Consider the following 14,430-nt stretch of genomic DNA (forward strand, 5'->3'; position numbering starts at 1 on the left):
TTGTGCTGAAAAACAGTTACAGGGAGAGCAAGAGACACGCGAAGATGCATTTTCCCCCAACAGCAAAAAAATGCATCTGTGTCTCTTAACTTCCCTTTTGAATTTCTCACCCACTTTTGTGTTTCTTATCCCCTCTTTTAATTGTCTTACCCGCTTTAGTGTATCTTGTCTTCCATTTTCTCTTTTGTGTGTCGTACGCATCAATTGTGTGTTTCTTAAAAACCCCTTAAAACCCCCTTTGTGTATCTTTTACTTCCTGCAAGCTGCCTTTTTTCCCTTCTCTAGCTCTTCTATATGTCTCTTTCCCCCCTTTTCTTTTGTGTGTCTTTCCCCACAGCCCTCTGTGTCTCTTGTTCACCTTCTTTAACCCCTCTGTGTGTCTCTTGTTCCATTTTCCCAGCCACTCTGTGCGTTTCATTTGCCCCCAAGCACATCTGTGTGTTTTTCTCTCCTTAGCCGCTCTTTGTGTCTTTTTCTCTCCCCAGCCCCTGCATGTGTCTTATCCCCTCCCCAAAATTTGTGATTTTGCCTATTAGCTGAAAGCAGCAAAGTGAACTGTTGGTGTTGGACACATGGAAGAGGTTTGCATTGATGTATATTTGTAGCATCCACCGTACATTAGACTCTAAACCAGGGGTGGGGAACCTTCGGCCCTCCAGATGTTTTGGACTACATTTCCCATAATGCTCTTAGCACCTTAATGCTTGCAAAGCATTATGGGAGATGTAGTCCAAAGCATCTGGAGGGCCGAAGGTTCCCCACCCCTGCCCTAAACTAATTAGAGTAGGGTATTCAGCATCTTTTGTTCCGGTAAGTGTAACCCATCCAGTTTGTTGCAATTACCTTTCAAGTTAGTAGTGTACTGACCTAGAGATATGTTGGTGCTCTTATAAATAATAATCCTTATTCCTTGTTCCCTTTCCTCCTTTTGCTTTTAATAATTTACTAGCAAGTCAAACAATCTTGGATAATTATTGCTACTTTCTGCAAAAAAGTAAAGACGCTTTATGACAAACTAACTGTTATTTTTTTTTTTTTTTTTATTATGAATTTTCATTTTGTGGCAGGAGCTAGCAAAAGAGCGACAAGAAAATATGAAATTAGTGAAAATCATGCAAGAGAAAGAAGATATAATTATGAAAATGAAAGATGAAATAGACTTATTAAACAGAGTAAGTGACTGGTATACTGAAAGAGAGACCTACATTTTAGGCAAGGGTTGTTAAATTAAATTGGCTCTGTCACCATCTGGGGACTTTGTCATCGATGTTGACATTGCTTCTGGGGGTCTTTTGGCTGGGAGTTGGGGTGCAGGCAAAGGTTACATAGGCTGAAATGAGACATGCGTCCATCAAGTTCAGCCTTTCTCACATCTCTCTTTGCAAAAGAAAGCAAAAAATCTAATCTTAAAGTGTTTTCTAATTTTGCAACAAACTAAGAAAACATTCCTTCTCGACATTAGATCGTCAGTAAGATCTCTCGGATTAAGAAGCTGTTACCCCACTAATTAAATTTAAATGCCTGAATATTATGTGTTTGCAAGTGTTCATTCAGTTGCTGTTTAAACATCTGTACACACTCTGATAAAACCACCTCTTCAAGCAGAGAATTCCACATCCTTATTGTTTTTACTGTAAAAAAGCCCCCCAAAAACCCTTTCCTTTGCCTTAGACTAAATTTCCTTTCATTTATCTTTTAGTCTAAAAGTGTGTCTCATGTATAGTCCTGTTTAAGAATTGATTTCCCAACAGTGGTTTGTGTTGGCCTTAAATATTTTTGTATTTATAAAAGTGTTATATAGAAACAGTCCCATAATAGAACCCTGAGGTACGCTACTTACCACTTTTGTCCCGCTTGAAAATTTACCATTAATGACAACTCTCTGTACTCTGTCTTATCCTCCCGTACAATTCCTGAAAGAAAAATATCCTGAAAGATTAAAAACACAGACTCACTTATTTCCACCCTTGGCTATATAGGTTCTTGTGGAAGAATACCATCAGGCCCCAGTGGCTTTGTTTACATTAACTTTGTTTAGTTGCTGCAGCACCTTGTCTTGAGTCTTCCAATTGCATCTTTTCCAATTTGCTCTAGCAGCTGTTTAGATGTGTTTAACTTAGCAACCCTAGTTCAACCCCAGGTGGCCATCTTAGATCCAACTATATTTTCCTCAGTTATTGCATGTGCAAGAATATTTATTTTCGCATCATTCTAAAAAAGAATGTGGAGGCTTTATGAAGTGTGGCCGTGTCATCTGACCAATAAAAAAGGTTGTTCAAGTACAGATCAGCATGTAATATTTATGTGCCAGAGATGTGAGAATTGCCTAACAAAACATTGTTTGCACTTAATGATTAATAAGTATTTTAACATCAAAAACAGCCTTGGAGTGTAGAGTGTCATGTGTAGTGTTTGGGTACATATTGAAACACAGGATAATCTGATAGGAAGCATCTCGTGGTATTTGTTTGGGATAAGCCGGTAAAGCAATGGGCTTGCTGACCTCTATGTGACATTGAATGCAAACTAGGTCTATGAATATTAATCTATTGTTCAAGTTGCCATTCAAAACTTTGTGCTTTTGTTTCACTTGGCAAAACAATCAAATCGCATTGCTGACTGATATTTCCTATTTTGTTCCAAAGGATTTGGATGACATAGAAGATGAAAACAAACAGTTAAAGCAGGAAAATAAGACCCTTCTGAAAGTGGTTGGTCAGCTAACAAGATAGATCGTTGGCTGAAGCATCAAAGGCAGAAAAACACTACTGATTTTTTATTTTAAAAGTTTTTTGGGGGTATAACAAGATATGGGGAAAAAAAAAATCGGTTCCGATTTTGGGGAGAACCTATTTAGCCTCTTCGATGAAGGGGCACACACAAGCTTTTCAGTGGTTTGAAAGAATTCCTTTTTGGAAGTTTGTGTATTTATTACTGTGGACTAAGTCTTTAGAGGTTTAGACAACGCACCAGCTTTTGCAGTTCTATACTTTTTTTTTATATAACAAATACATATTTCTTTTATTGAATACGACCACTGGACAGTTTGGGGTCAAAAAATGTAAACCCCCCAAAAATCATCTGCAGATATGTGATATATTTGTATCATGCTATTGTCACCAACAATCTATACTCTTATTTTATTGATATGATAGATATAATTTTAAGTCACTCCATTCACTTTTTAACCATATTTGGGTGCTGATATCTCTTAAAATCCAAGTAGGAAGACCACTAGCCTAAGGTATTTACATATTGAATACAAATAATAAAAAATAAAAAATAACAAAAAAAAAAGTCAACAAAACATAAGTACAATTGTTAAAATTGTCACTGTGTGTGTTTAATCTATGTCTGGGAAGATTGCAGAAGACAGTGGAGGAAGAGTAGTGGAAACTGAGTCACTAGAACGGAATGTTTCATGTCTGGAGTGCGGGATTTTTGCATATACATGGAGGACTTTAGGATGTTTTGACATGCCTTCGAAATCCATCCAGCTGGCACTAAAATGCGTTCCTGTTTAACACACTTTATGTATATCTTTGCATACATATTTTCACAAAAAAGTCCCACCACACTCCAGCAGTTAGAATATCTATCTTGTTTATAATTCATAGCAAGCTTATTTTGCACTCTTTATTCCCTGAATTATAGACTTTGTTTACATGATTCATTATTGGTCTTAAAAAATATTCACTTTTATCGGACCAAAAAAAAATTGTTAAATATGTACTTTTTAGAAAACAATGCTGTTTTGTTCTAATAAATGTTTGTGAGCTGTTGTTGCCCATTTAATTTTTTTTTTTTATTATTATTATTATTAGATGAACTAAATTTTTTGCAAACACTAATGGTTTGTTGCCTTGGTTTGCTCATAAAAAAAAGGTTGAAGCACTATTTATTTAAATGCCGCACCATCGGAATAGCAGTACCCACTGGAGGCATTTAAACGGCCCTGATATTAAAATGACATTAACGTGATTTGATCTGCAAATAAGTAGTTTTCAACATTAAGGTTTTTTTGGGTTTTTTTTTTTGTGCAACATAAAGGAAGTTTTCTATAGATTAGGCATCCCTAAATCCAAAATGGACAAATAGAATAAAAGTGAATTTCATCTGGATATGCGGTTTAAATTTTTTTGTCTAAAAATATGTACAACGATTTCTCTTTAATTTAAAAATAATTTTATAAAGTAAAACTTTGTTGTCTATACACTGTTTATTTTTATTATTTTGTTTTTTTAATTGATTTTTTTCAAGACACAATTTACCAAGCCCCTCCTGTTTTTGAAACGTCCAGTATTGTCTTTATCCCATTAAGTACAAAGATGGATTATTTGAATTAAATTTTATCAATGGCATATTTGGATGTCATAGCCACTTAGACTTTAAGGATCCTAGTCCTAAAAAAGAGGTTCCATGCTGGCAAAAAGCTTCCTGAGATTGAAATTATAGCAACAAATGTAATTGGTTCCTTAGGAGTTAGGATAATTTATTAAATGACTGTCCTAAAGGTTTTACATGCGTGAATTGGTATGCTGTATTTAACATCCTCTTGATTCTGGAGAGTGTTTTGATCAGACCATTAGATTATTAATGATCAGTCGCACTGATATTAACACACACCATACTGAACGTTATAAAACCATTTTAATGCAACAACGGCAAAATAAAACTTCAGTCTTGATAGTAAAAATATTCCACATCAGGATCCTATTCCTAAACAAGCAGGATGTTCCATGCTGGCAAAAAGTTTCATGAGATTGAAATTATAGCAACAAATGTAATTGGTTCCTTAGGAGGAATAATTGGTTCCTTAGGAGGAATCGTAAAAATATTCCACATCATTTCTCATTTGAACTCCCTATCTCTTACCACTTTGTGCCATTCAATAAACTGAAAACATATTACTTGAGTAAAAAGCTGTATGAGAATGTGGGTAACTGTGCTTTTTATTCTCTTTTTCTTCTGACTCACATTATTAAATAATTTATAAAAGATTATAGAGAGAGATCGAAAATTATTACTTATCTAAAATATGACTGTAAGTTGGCCAAAAGCACCACATAAAGATGTAGTAGCCACATGATTCATTGTTCCTAAAAACAAACAAAAGATTTTCAAGTTCCCAGCTGCCTACCTCTGATATAAAGAATGTAATTGTTATGCGGTATTTATTTGTGATAAAAGTCTTCATTATTTTAAGATGCAATATAGAAGCATGTAAGTCACATGATATTAAGTAGTCGAAACATAACTTTTATGTAAGCAGCATAATGGCAGATTCAGAAGAATACACAAATCAAAAAAGGTAATTTATTTTATCCACAATTGGTAATCATTTATATATAGCTGCTGGTACCTGGTGCAGTTTGGGGGACGTTAATAGAAAGTAGAAAAAATCATTGGCATTTTCTTTTGTTTTAGATCATTTCTGATAAAGAGATTTACAGGATTATTCTAGTTGATAATTCAAAGTGAATTCAAAATGTAAGTTCTCAGTAAATTGAATTGGGAACATTCTCTTTCAGCTATGTTTTCAATTTGGAAAAACATCTGGCCTTCTATTTAAAATTCACTTTGAATTCTCACTTTGGTAAGTGACCCTGTTAGTCTGTATTTATTTGTAAAGCTAAGCAATTTATTAGAAATGTTGTTTTAATAATTTAATATTTTTAACACTTTTCTACTTTGTGTAAAATATTACGACATTTGCTGCATTTTGATTTGCTAGTAAAACGAATATGATATAATGTACATAGTTCACAGATATATTTAGAAAAACTAAAATTCTAGAATTTTTGTTGTATGTTTTCTGAAACAATAATTCATCTGGTTTCTTTGGTGACCTGTCAAACATGGGTAATCAAATTAAGTCAGCTGAAAACAGGACCTCTCCCTTTGCTAAAGAAAAATGTATAGGCTGCTGCTACTTAGATTTGCTATAAATACCTGATGAGTGTTATCCACTACAATAAAAAACATAGAACAAGGGCATTAAAAATGACTTCTATAGTCCGCAACGCATCGTACTTATGTACCTGACGGCGAAGTTAGAGCAAAAAAACAAACAAACCCCAAAACAACTACACATTTCCATTGCTGTTTTTTTTATGATTTTTGCAACATTTGATCTCTAGACATCTTTGAAATTGTTCCAGAACTCTTATGGCAGTTTTCTGATTCTGACAGATTTATAATGGGATAACATTACTGAAAGTCTGGCACTTTGCAGTATGGTACTTTGCAGTAACTTTTCCTGTGCCAAAGGTATGAGAAATGCATCGTACAGCACTCAACGATGTAAACCTGGCTTTGTGTGTGTATATTTATCTATCATAGACAGAATCCATTGATCTGGCCAGTCACTGCGGAATATTCAAACCAAATCTCAAGGTTTCATTTTTATCATTTAACTGACAGCAGATGTTTATGGGGTTTCATAAAACATATATATACTGTCATTTTATTTATTCTGCCTTTCATATGTTCAGAGTGTGGGTCCCACAAATGAAGGGCTGGCTTCAACTTGGATTTTACGTTTCCCAAGGCAATGTAATACAGAACTGTAATAATAATTATATTGTTCATAGGATTGTAGATTTGGCTCAAACACGTTGCTAAATCACAATAAATGTCAAGATTCATGACCACGTTACTTGAAGGATCTTTGATGGGAAGAGCAGAGCTTCTGACAAAAGTAAAACGTTTTCTTTTCTATGTATTTTATGACAGTAGACATATTAAAAAAATAAATAAAAAAAAATGTTTATTATTTGACCCATTACTGTTCCCCCGGCTTTATTAACACAATTACATTATTGCAGAACAGCATGAATTGTTTTTATATATCTGTAGATTGATAACAAATCATGGAATGCTTGTCTTACTAGTTAAACATTATCTTAAGGTTAATAAGATATTAAACAAAAGAAAAGTAAAAAAAAGTATTCTAAGTATGTGCCGGTCTGGTTAAATATTATATATATATATATATATATATATTTAATTTCCAACACTAAATTATTTGGGAATCCAAAAGAGTAATTTCTGCGATACTGGAATAATGCTCAGCCAAGAATGAAAGAATGAAGAATGACCATCACAGTTGTAAATTGGGAAAATAAATCAAAAATCATTGATCACCTAAATGTATTTCCATAACCAAAATGACTATTGGCCTTGTATTACTTTGGGTTAATGCATACATAAACGTAACAAGTAAAGAAATACATTTTCTATTAAGACAAATGTACTATATCCTTATTTGTTTTTAGAACGTATGTGACTCTACATCACTTTGTAAAAACACCTTGAACTCAAAGCAAAGTAGACTACAATAAATAAATACCCTTCATGTTCAGCTTAGTTCTGATGTTTCTGTTTTGACCCAAGATAGACAACATTACTCCTTTTTCTACCATTGTACTTGTTGTGCATCCCCATAAATGCCTGGTTTAACCCCTTAAGGACCAAACTTCTGGAATAAAAGGGAATCACGACATGTCACACATGTCATGTGTCCTTAAGGGGTTAATAGGGTTGGTTTTTCATACTTCCCAAAAGTCCCGGTTCTATCAGGATTCTCCCAGGTTGGATCCATGTTGTTGCACATGCAGTGACATAAAATAACCGCCCACCCTACAAGTGCAATAAGAGGACATCATAAGGTGTGCTTGTGTTGTACTAAATGGTGTCAGGGCTCTAGGATAGTGGACTTTAGTAGCCCTCATCTGCCTTGAGTGGGGACAGCTAGTCACCAGGTACCATGAGTATTAACTTAATATAAACACACCTATTCAGTTTTAAATCTTCAAAACATGCTTCATACTCCCTAATAGAGATGTCCCGAATAGTTCGCTGGCGAATAGTTCCTGGCGAACATAGCTTGTTCGCGTTCGCCACGGATGGCGAACATATGCGATGTTCGGTCCGCCCCCTATTCGTCATCATTGAGTAAACTTTGACCCTGTACCTCACAGTCAGCAGACACATTCCAGCCAATCAGCAGCAGACCCTCCCTCCCAAACCCTCCCACCTCCTGGACAGCATCCATTTTAGAATCATTCGGAAGTTGCATTCTTTTTCTTTTTTTTTTTTAGACAGAAGTGTGTTATATTTGAGCATGCTGGGCTGAACGTGCGTATATCATGGCTAGTTGCACTGAGGGTAAGAGTATATAGCAGTACATTGTTGTGAAAGATGGCTGTCATGTTTAGGGTGTAGCTTGCACGTTATCAACTATGTATTTATATCAGCAGCTCCACCACTAGTTATAAATCAAGTGTGAGTCGCCCCATGAGATGAGACTAGTGAATAACATAATACATGAACGGTTAAGGTAAAGGCATGTAACGAACTACGACAATAAACTCTTTAGGAGGTGAAATAATGACATGTTTAAACGCTTGCTACTTTACGATTAGTTAATGTGCACAGAGCAGTTCATGTGATCAAAGGCATGGTGTGGAGGACCGGCTATAGTGGGACATGCTTGGCAGGCTGCTGTTTACTGTTTGTGCTCATCCGATCCTTTCTGGGCGCCAGGTGCAGACCCTGGGAGTCCCTGATACCTGGAACAACAAAAGCAAGTCTCTGACTGAGTGCCGGGTTCGCGGCTTGAGGTGGTGGAAGCTTGTTTTGTCGGGTGGTGGGATCTGTCCCGGTGGTGCTTCACGTCCGGTGCGGGATTGTGGTGGCTTAAGGTGGAGGCGAGTGCTTGACGTGGGGCAGGCTCTGCATTTCTGTTTGTGCCTCCGGTCCCGTCTTCGACGCCTTTTGCGTTGGTGGATTTTAATGGGGACTGCTTTGCTTGGCTGTGGTGGAGCTTGTTGGGGCTTCCTGCTTGTTATTTGCTTCCAAGTAAGACTCTGTCGAGTTGCTGACCACTATTAAGCATGTCGGGTCGGTCAGGTAGGAGCAACATTGCTGGGTCATCCCCTTCTGGGGTGAAATTCGCTTGTTGATAGCTGCTTAAAGTGAGATATTGAGGGAGCTCACACGAAGTGCGTCTTTCCTCCATGACAGCTAGGCCCCGCCCCCCGGAAGCTGCATTCTTAGTGAGAGGAGGGACAGTGTAGCTGCTGCAGATTTAATAGGGAAAGCGATAGCTAGGCTAGTGAATTCAGTGTCCACTACAGTCCTGAAGGACTCATCTGATCTCTGCTGTAAGGACAGCACCCCAAAAAGCCCCTTTTAGGGCTAGAACATCAGTCTGCTTTTTTTTTTTTCTGTGTAATCTAATTGCAGTTGCCTGCCTGCCAGCGTGTGTGTCAGGCTCACAGTGTATACTGTGCCCACTTGCCCAGTGCCACCACTCATATTGATACCGGAGAAACTGACGGAAGCCAAGCACAGAGAGATGGACACAGGTTTCTTCAGGAAGGAAGAGATTCTTTATTGGATCACCGATCGGGACTCAGAGGGACTAGCGTCACCAAAATACAGCAAGTTCTGAGCCCCGGACAATAGTGCAGGCTCCTTATATAGGCACATAACTCCTCCCATATTAAGCTCCACCCGCACATTCTCTTAACCAATCAACACAAATAAGAATTAACTTCCTGTTTGACCGCATGGCTTGTCCAGCACAATGGAGGAGGGGGAATACTACATCCTGTATTCTTGCACATGCTCCGTACACTACTGATCGTATCTTGCCTCGTGCAACCAACTGATCGATACGTCAGCATATGCACGTACACATGCCACGTGGTAATCTCGGCCTACTAAATTTATTTTTACTGAGATTCCACCACATTCCCCCCTTTGATGCCTCTTGATATTTTACAATTACTTGAGGCATCACTTAACCTTGGTTTGCTTACACCGCAAGTTACCTTGAACCAGACCAGACTTATCTTATGATGTGAATCTTTTAACACTCATCTTCCTGCATTGGTTCTCCCTGATCTAGAGCCTTATACTTATAAATCGCCATTATCTGTGCAGCAGCCTTCCTCTCTGCTATATTTTCTATCAGGCTTTGCACAGACCTAACTACTAAGGGTATAAGACACGGCAGGAGTAGACACAACATTAAAATCAGTAGGACTCCACCTACCACTGCCTTAAGCCCTCCAAACCACTCATACCAGCTACCAAACCAACTACTTGGATTATACCCTTTCCATACCTGAGTAGGCACATGCGCTAGTATAACCATATGGCTAGTAAGCTCAGCTATTGCTTGCCCTTCGTCATCTATTTGAAGACAGCAATTGCTCAGGTTAAACTTCCCACATACACCTCCCTCTACTGCCAAAAGGTAATCCAAGGCTAATCTATTTTGGTAGACTGCTGTCCTCATCCTGGTGTTATGCTTCGCTAGAAGATTGAGCGCTTGTGATGTCTCGTTGGTGATAATCTCAACCACCGCCTGTAATCTTATAATTCGGTTGAGCATATAAATAGGGGTTCTGTAACCAAAGGTACCATCCTCAGCCCACGTGGCTGGCCCATAATAATCTATGATACGCTGGGGAGGCCATTCATTATCTTCCCAGGTGCCTATCTCTATGGGTCCCCTTTTCTTCCTATGATTCACATCATACACTTTAACACCTAAAGTCTCACCTGTTTCAATCGGTAACAAGAAGAAGGATGGTTTGAGCATACCCAACACACATGCCCCTTCCCAGTCCTGTGGCAACTCCGAATAGGCTTTCTTACCACAGATCCAGTACAAATTTGCTGGGGCTCTCCAGGTAGATGTGATGGATAAATCAAACCACACATCCTTTAAATTGGCGTATCTAGCAAACGGGTTAGATGGTTCTGAGACATTTGAAGCCGACCACCAGGTTGTATTCTTTGTATCATCATCATAAGCTTTTTGCCCTAGACAAGTTAATTCTCCTACAGAAGTGTTATACATTATTCCTTTCCTTGCTATGCAAACATAACCTATGATGGAGGTCTTTAATCTCCACTCAGATTTACCTCTAACACTCATATGATAATCGGCTTGTGTAGATATTAGTTGGTCAACTGCCTCAGAACCGGACATTACCTCCTTTGCTTCCCAAGGCCATTGGTCTCCCATGTTAGTACCTCCACACACATAGCAGTTGGTAACATTAAGACTACCGGCAATACTTTCGGCTAAATCGATGAACAGGTTTTTAGCATTATGGGGGATCTTATTATCTATACTCATCTCTTCATAAAAGGAATGGTATACTTGATGAGTTTGGGAGGATACCGTATCAGTCTCTATCCCTATAAACAATAATGTCCCAGGATCTAAACCCGTCCCGTATATCTGAAACCCAAATAAATTGCCATATTTGTCTAAGAACTTATCGGGGTTATTTATAAGTATATGGATGGGATTACATTCCATAGACCTACAATATGGGCTAGTCGGCAACTTAGTCACTATCATGTCTTTGTCTACTGTCTGTCCCCAAGTCGCCCACCCCACACAAGACCAATATGGGCAAAAGTTATAGTCTTTATTTGGGCATCTAGGACTCACATATTTATTTTTACTACTGGGACAAATATATTTATCATTAGACCCATACGTCCTCTCCCATCTAAGATCCCCACATACATTCCACGGCTTTCTACCACTCGATATCGCTTTACACGCATCAAATAGCAGAACACCCGAAGAATGTACGGATTCTAACACCGTCTTATTAATTAGGGTCCCCTGAGGATCTCCATTCCTGAGAGTCAACCAAATTGTACGAGGTTGATACTCTGGACTGAAGCACTTAGGTTCTCCTACTCCTAAATGGCACACACTATAGTCTATATTTAAGTATCTACATCTCGATACATCTCCTTTACACTCGTATTGTGAATGCCAGATTAGGGTTTGGGAAATATGGTTACCTGTTCTCGTAGTCTTAATGCATACCTCACAGCTAGGAGTGTCGGTACCTCTACCTTCCTGAATATAAAAACACATATAAATAAACACTATCAAAAGCACATCTTTCGCCGTCATCCTCAGTCTTCGTCCGTGCGAAGGCGCCTCAGCTTCCAGGATGTGAGGGCTGCAGGGAATGGAGTCCTGCTCGTCTTCACAGGTGTCCCTTCGAGACTTTCCTGGCTTATATACTATGTGTTGGTAAGCGGACAGGCTTTATTATGGCCTTCTCACTCACGCACCAAATCCCTGTAACAATAAAATTTGTAATCCACACGATTCCTCGTTACTCCGACTGAGTAGTGCGTTTTAACCGGATCTTGCAGGGATTCTCTGGATCTGCTGTAACTTGCCAAGAATCGACTGCTGCTGGTTTAACCCTGGAGTGATGTATCCACGGAGTCACTTCGGCTACTTTTATCGCTGTAGGGGTAGACAAAAGAACAACATAAGGACCTCTCCACTTGGGCCCTAACGGTACATTATTCCACTCTTTAATCCACACTTGATCTCCTGGATGATAACTATGAACAGGGGGATAAATATTCACAGGTAATCTATCTTGTACCCATTTCTGTACCTCCTCCATAGTCTTACCCAACTCTACAACCTGCTGCCGGGTAATTCCTTCTCCCAACTGACTCAAATCCCCCCTTAAGTTACCAAGTACGGGAGGTGGTCGCCCATACATGATTTCAAAAGGAGAGAGGCCCATCCTTCTGGTAGGGGTACTGCGGATTCGCAATAGAGCTATGGGTAAGAGAACGTTCCACTTAAGTTGGGTTTCCTGACACATTTTAGCCAACTGGTTCTTAATAGTTCTATTCATTCTCTCTACCTTACCAGAACTCTGGGGTCTATATGCAGTATGAAGCCTCCACTTTATACCAAGCATATGAGTCAGTTGTTGTAGGCACTGATGAACAAAAGCTGGACCATTGTCCAATCCTATAGAACAGGGTAGTCCATATCGGGGTATTATTTCTCGTAGCAGGAATCTTACAACTTCTCCTGCTTTCTCTGTACGAGTAGGACATGCTTCTACCCAGCCTGAATAGGTGCACACAATTACCAACAGGTAACGATGTCCACCCGATTTAGGCATCACTGTGAAGTCTATTTGTAGATCGGACATGGGGAGTCCCCCCATAAACTGGACTCCTGGTGGCTTTACTGGTCCTTGTCTTGCATTATTTTTAGCACACGTTACACATCTTCGTACAATGGCCTGAGTCAAGTTGGACAATCTTGGTATGTAGAAATGTTTTCTGAGAGATTCTTCAGTACTGTCTCTCCCAGAATGTGTCCCGTTATGATAATTTTGGACAATTTCTACCGCTAGTGATGCTGGTATGACTATTCTTCCATCTTCTAGCTGATACCACTTGTTCTCCAAATACTTTCCTGGTTCAGTCTTTAACCACTCCTCTTCTTGAGCTGTATAAACTGGAGTCCATTGGGACAGTGGAGTTGGTATAAGAGCAGCTATATGCCCCACATACTCCTGTCTTCCTGATTCAGCAGCACGCTTAGCTGCACTATCTGCCATCCGATTTCCCTTGGTTACATCACCATCTCCTCTCAAATGCGCTCGACAATGTATGATACCGACTTCTTTCGGCTCCCACACTGCTTCCAATAGTTGTAGGATTTCAGCTGCGTATTTGATTTCTTTGCCTTCTGAATTCAGTAGTCCTCTTTCTTTATACAAAGCTCCGTGGGCATGAGTGGTTAAAAACGCATATTTGGAGTCCGTGTAGATGTTCACTCTTAAACCTTCAGCCAATTGTAACGCTCGTGTTAGTGCTATTAATTCTGCCTTTTGTGCTGATGTTACTTTCGCCAGTGGCCGAGCTTCTATCACCTTGTCTATTGTTGTTACTGCATATCCTGCATAGCGGATCCCTTCTTTCACATAACTACTGCCGTCAGTATAATATTGAACATCGGGGTTCTGGATGGGAAAATCACGAAGATCTGGTCTACTTGAGAATACTTCATCCATTACTTCCAAACAATCATGTTGACTTTCAGTAGGTTGTGGCAAAAGGGTAGCTGGATTTAAGGTGTTTACAGTCTCTAAATGCACTCTTGGGTTTTCACACAACATTGCTTGATACTTGGTCATACGGCTGTTACTAAACCAATGATTTCCTTTGTAATCCAACAACGTCTGTACTGCATGTGGGACTCGTACATAAAGTTCTTGACCCAGAGTGAGTTTATCGGCTTCAGCTACTAGCAGGGCGGCTGCAGCTACGGCTCTTAGACAAGGTGGAAGTCCGCTGGCCACTGCATCCAATTGCTTAGACATGTAGGCAACAGGTCTTTGCCATGATCCCAAGTACTGTGTCAATACTCCCACAGCCATTCTTCTTTGCTCGTGTACATATAAGTAGAATGGTCGTGTGTGATCAGGTAGACCTAATGCTGGGGCACTCATCAAAGCCTTCTTCACATCTTCAAATGCCGTTTGCTGTTCTTGGGTCCATAAGAAGGGGTCGTGCTCTGTACCTTTGATAGCTGCGTACAGAGGTTTTGCCAGTATC

At 39.1% G+C, this 14,430-nt stretch overlaps 1 protein-coding gene across 1 annotated transcript in view; it reads left to right on the top strand.

Annotated features, from left to right (window-relative positions):
- The window catches only part of PAWR (pro-apoptotic WT1 regulator), an 89,546-nt gene extending 85,764 nt beyond the window's left edge, over nt 1–3,782 (top strand). The window contains exons 6-7 of the mRNA XM_063446967.1: nt 1,068–1,172; nt 2,646–3,782. Coding sequence (XP_063303037.1) covers nt 1,068–1,172; nt 2,646–2,732 — 192 coding nt within the window. The 3' untranslated portion in view covers nt 2,733–3,782. The remainder of the gene's footprint in view (nt 1–1,067; nt 1,173–2,645) is intronic.
- The last annotated feature ends 10,648 nt before the right edge of the window (nt 3,783–14,430 follow it).

The sequence above is a fragment of the Pelobates fuscus genome, chromosome 3 (genome assembly GCF_036172605.1).
Source record: "Pelobates fuscus isolate aPelFus1 chromosome 3, aPelFus1.pri, whole genome shotgun sequence".
NCBI lineage: Eukaryota > Metazoa > Chordata > Amphibia > Anura > Pelobatidae > Pelobates > Pelobates fuscus.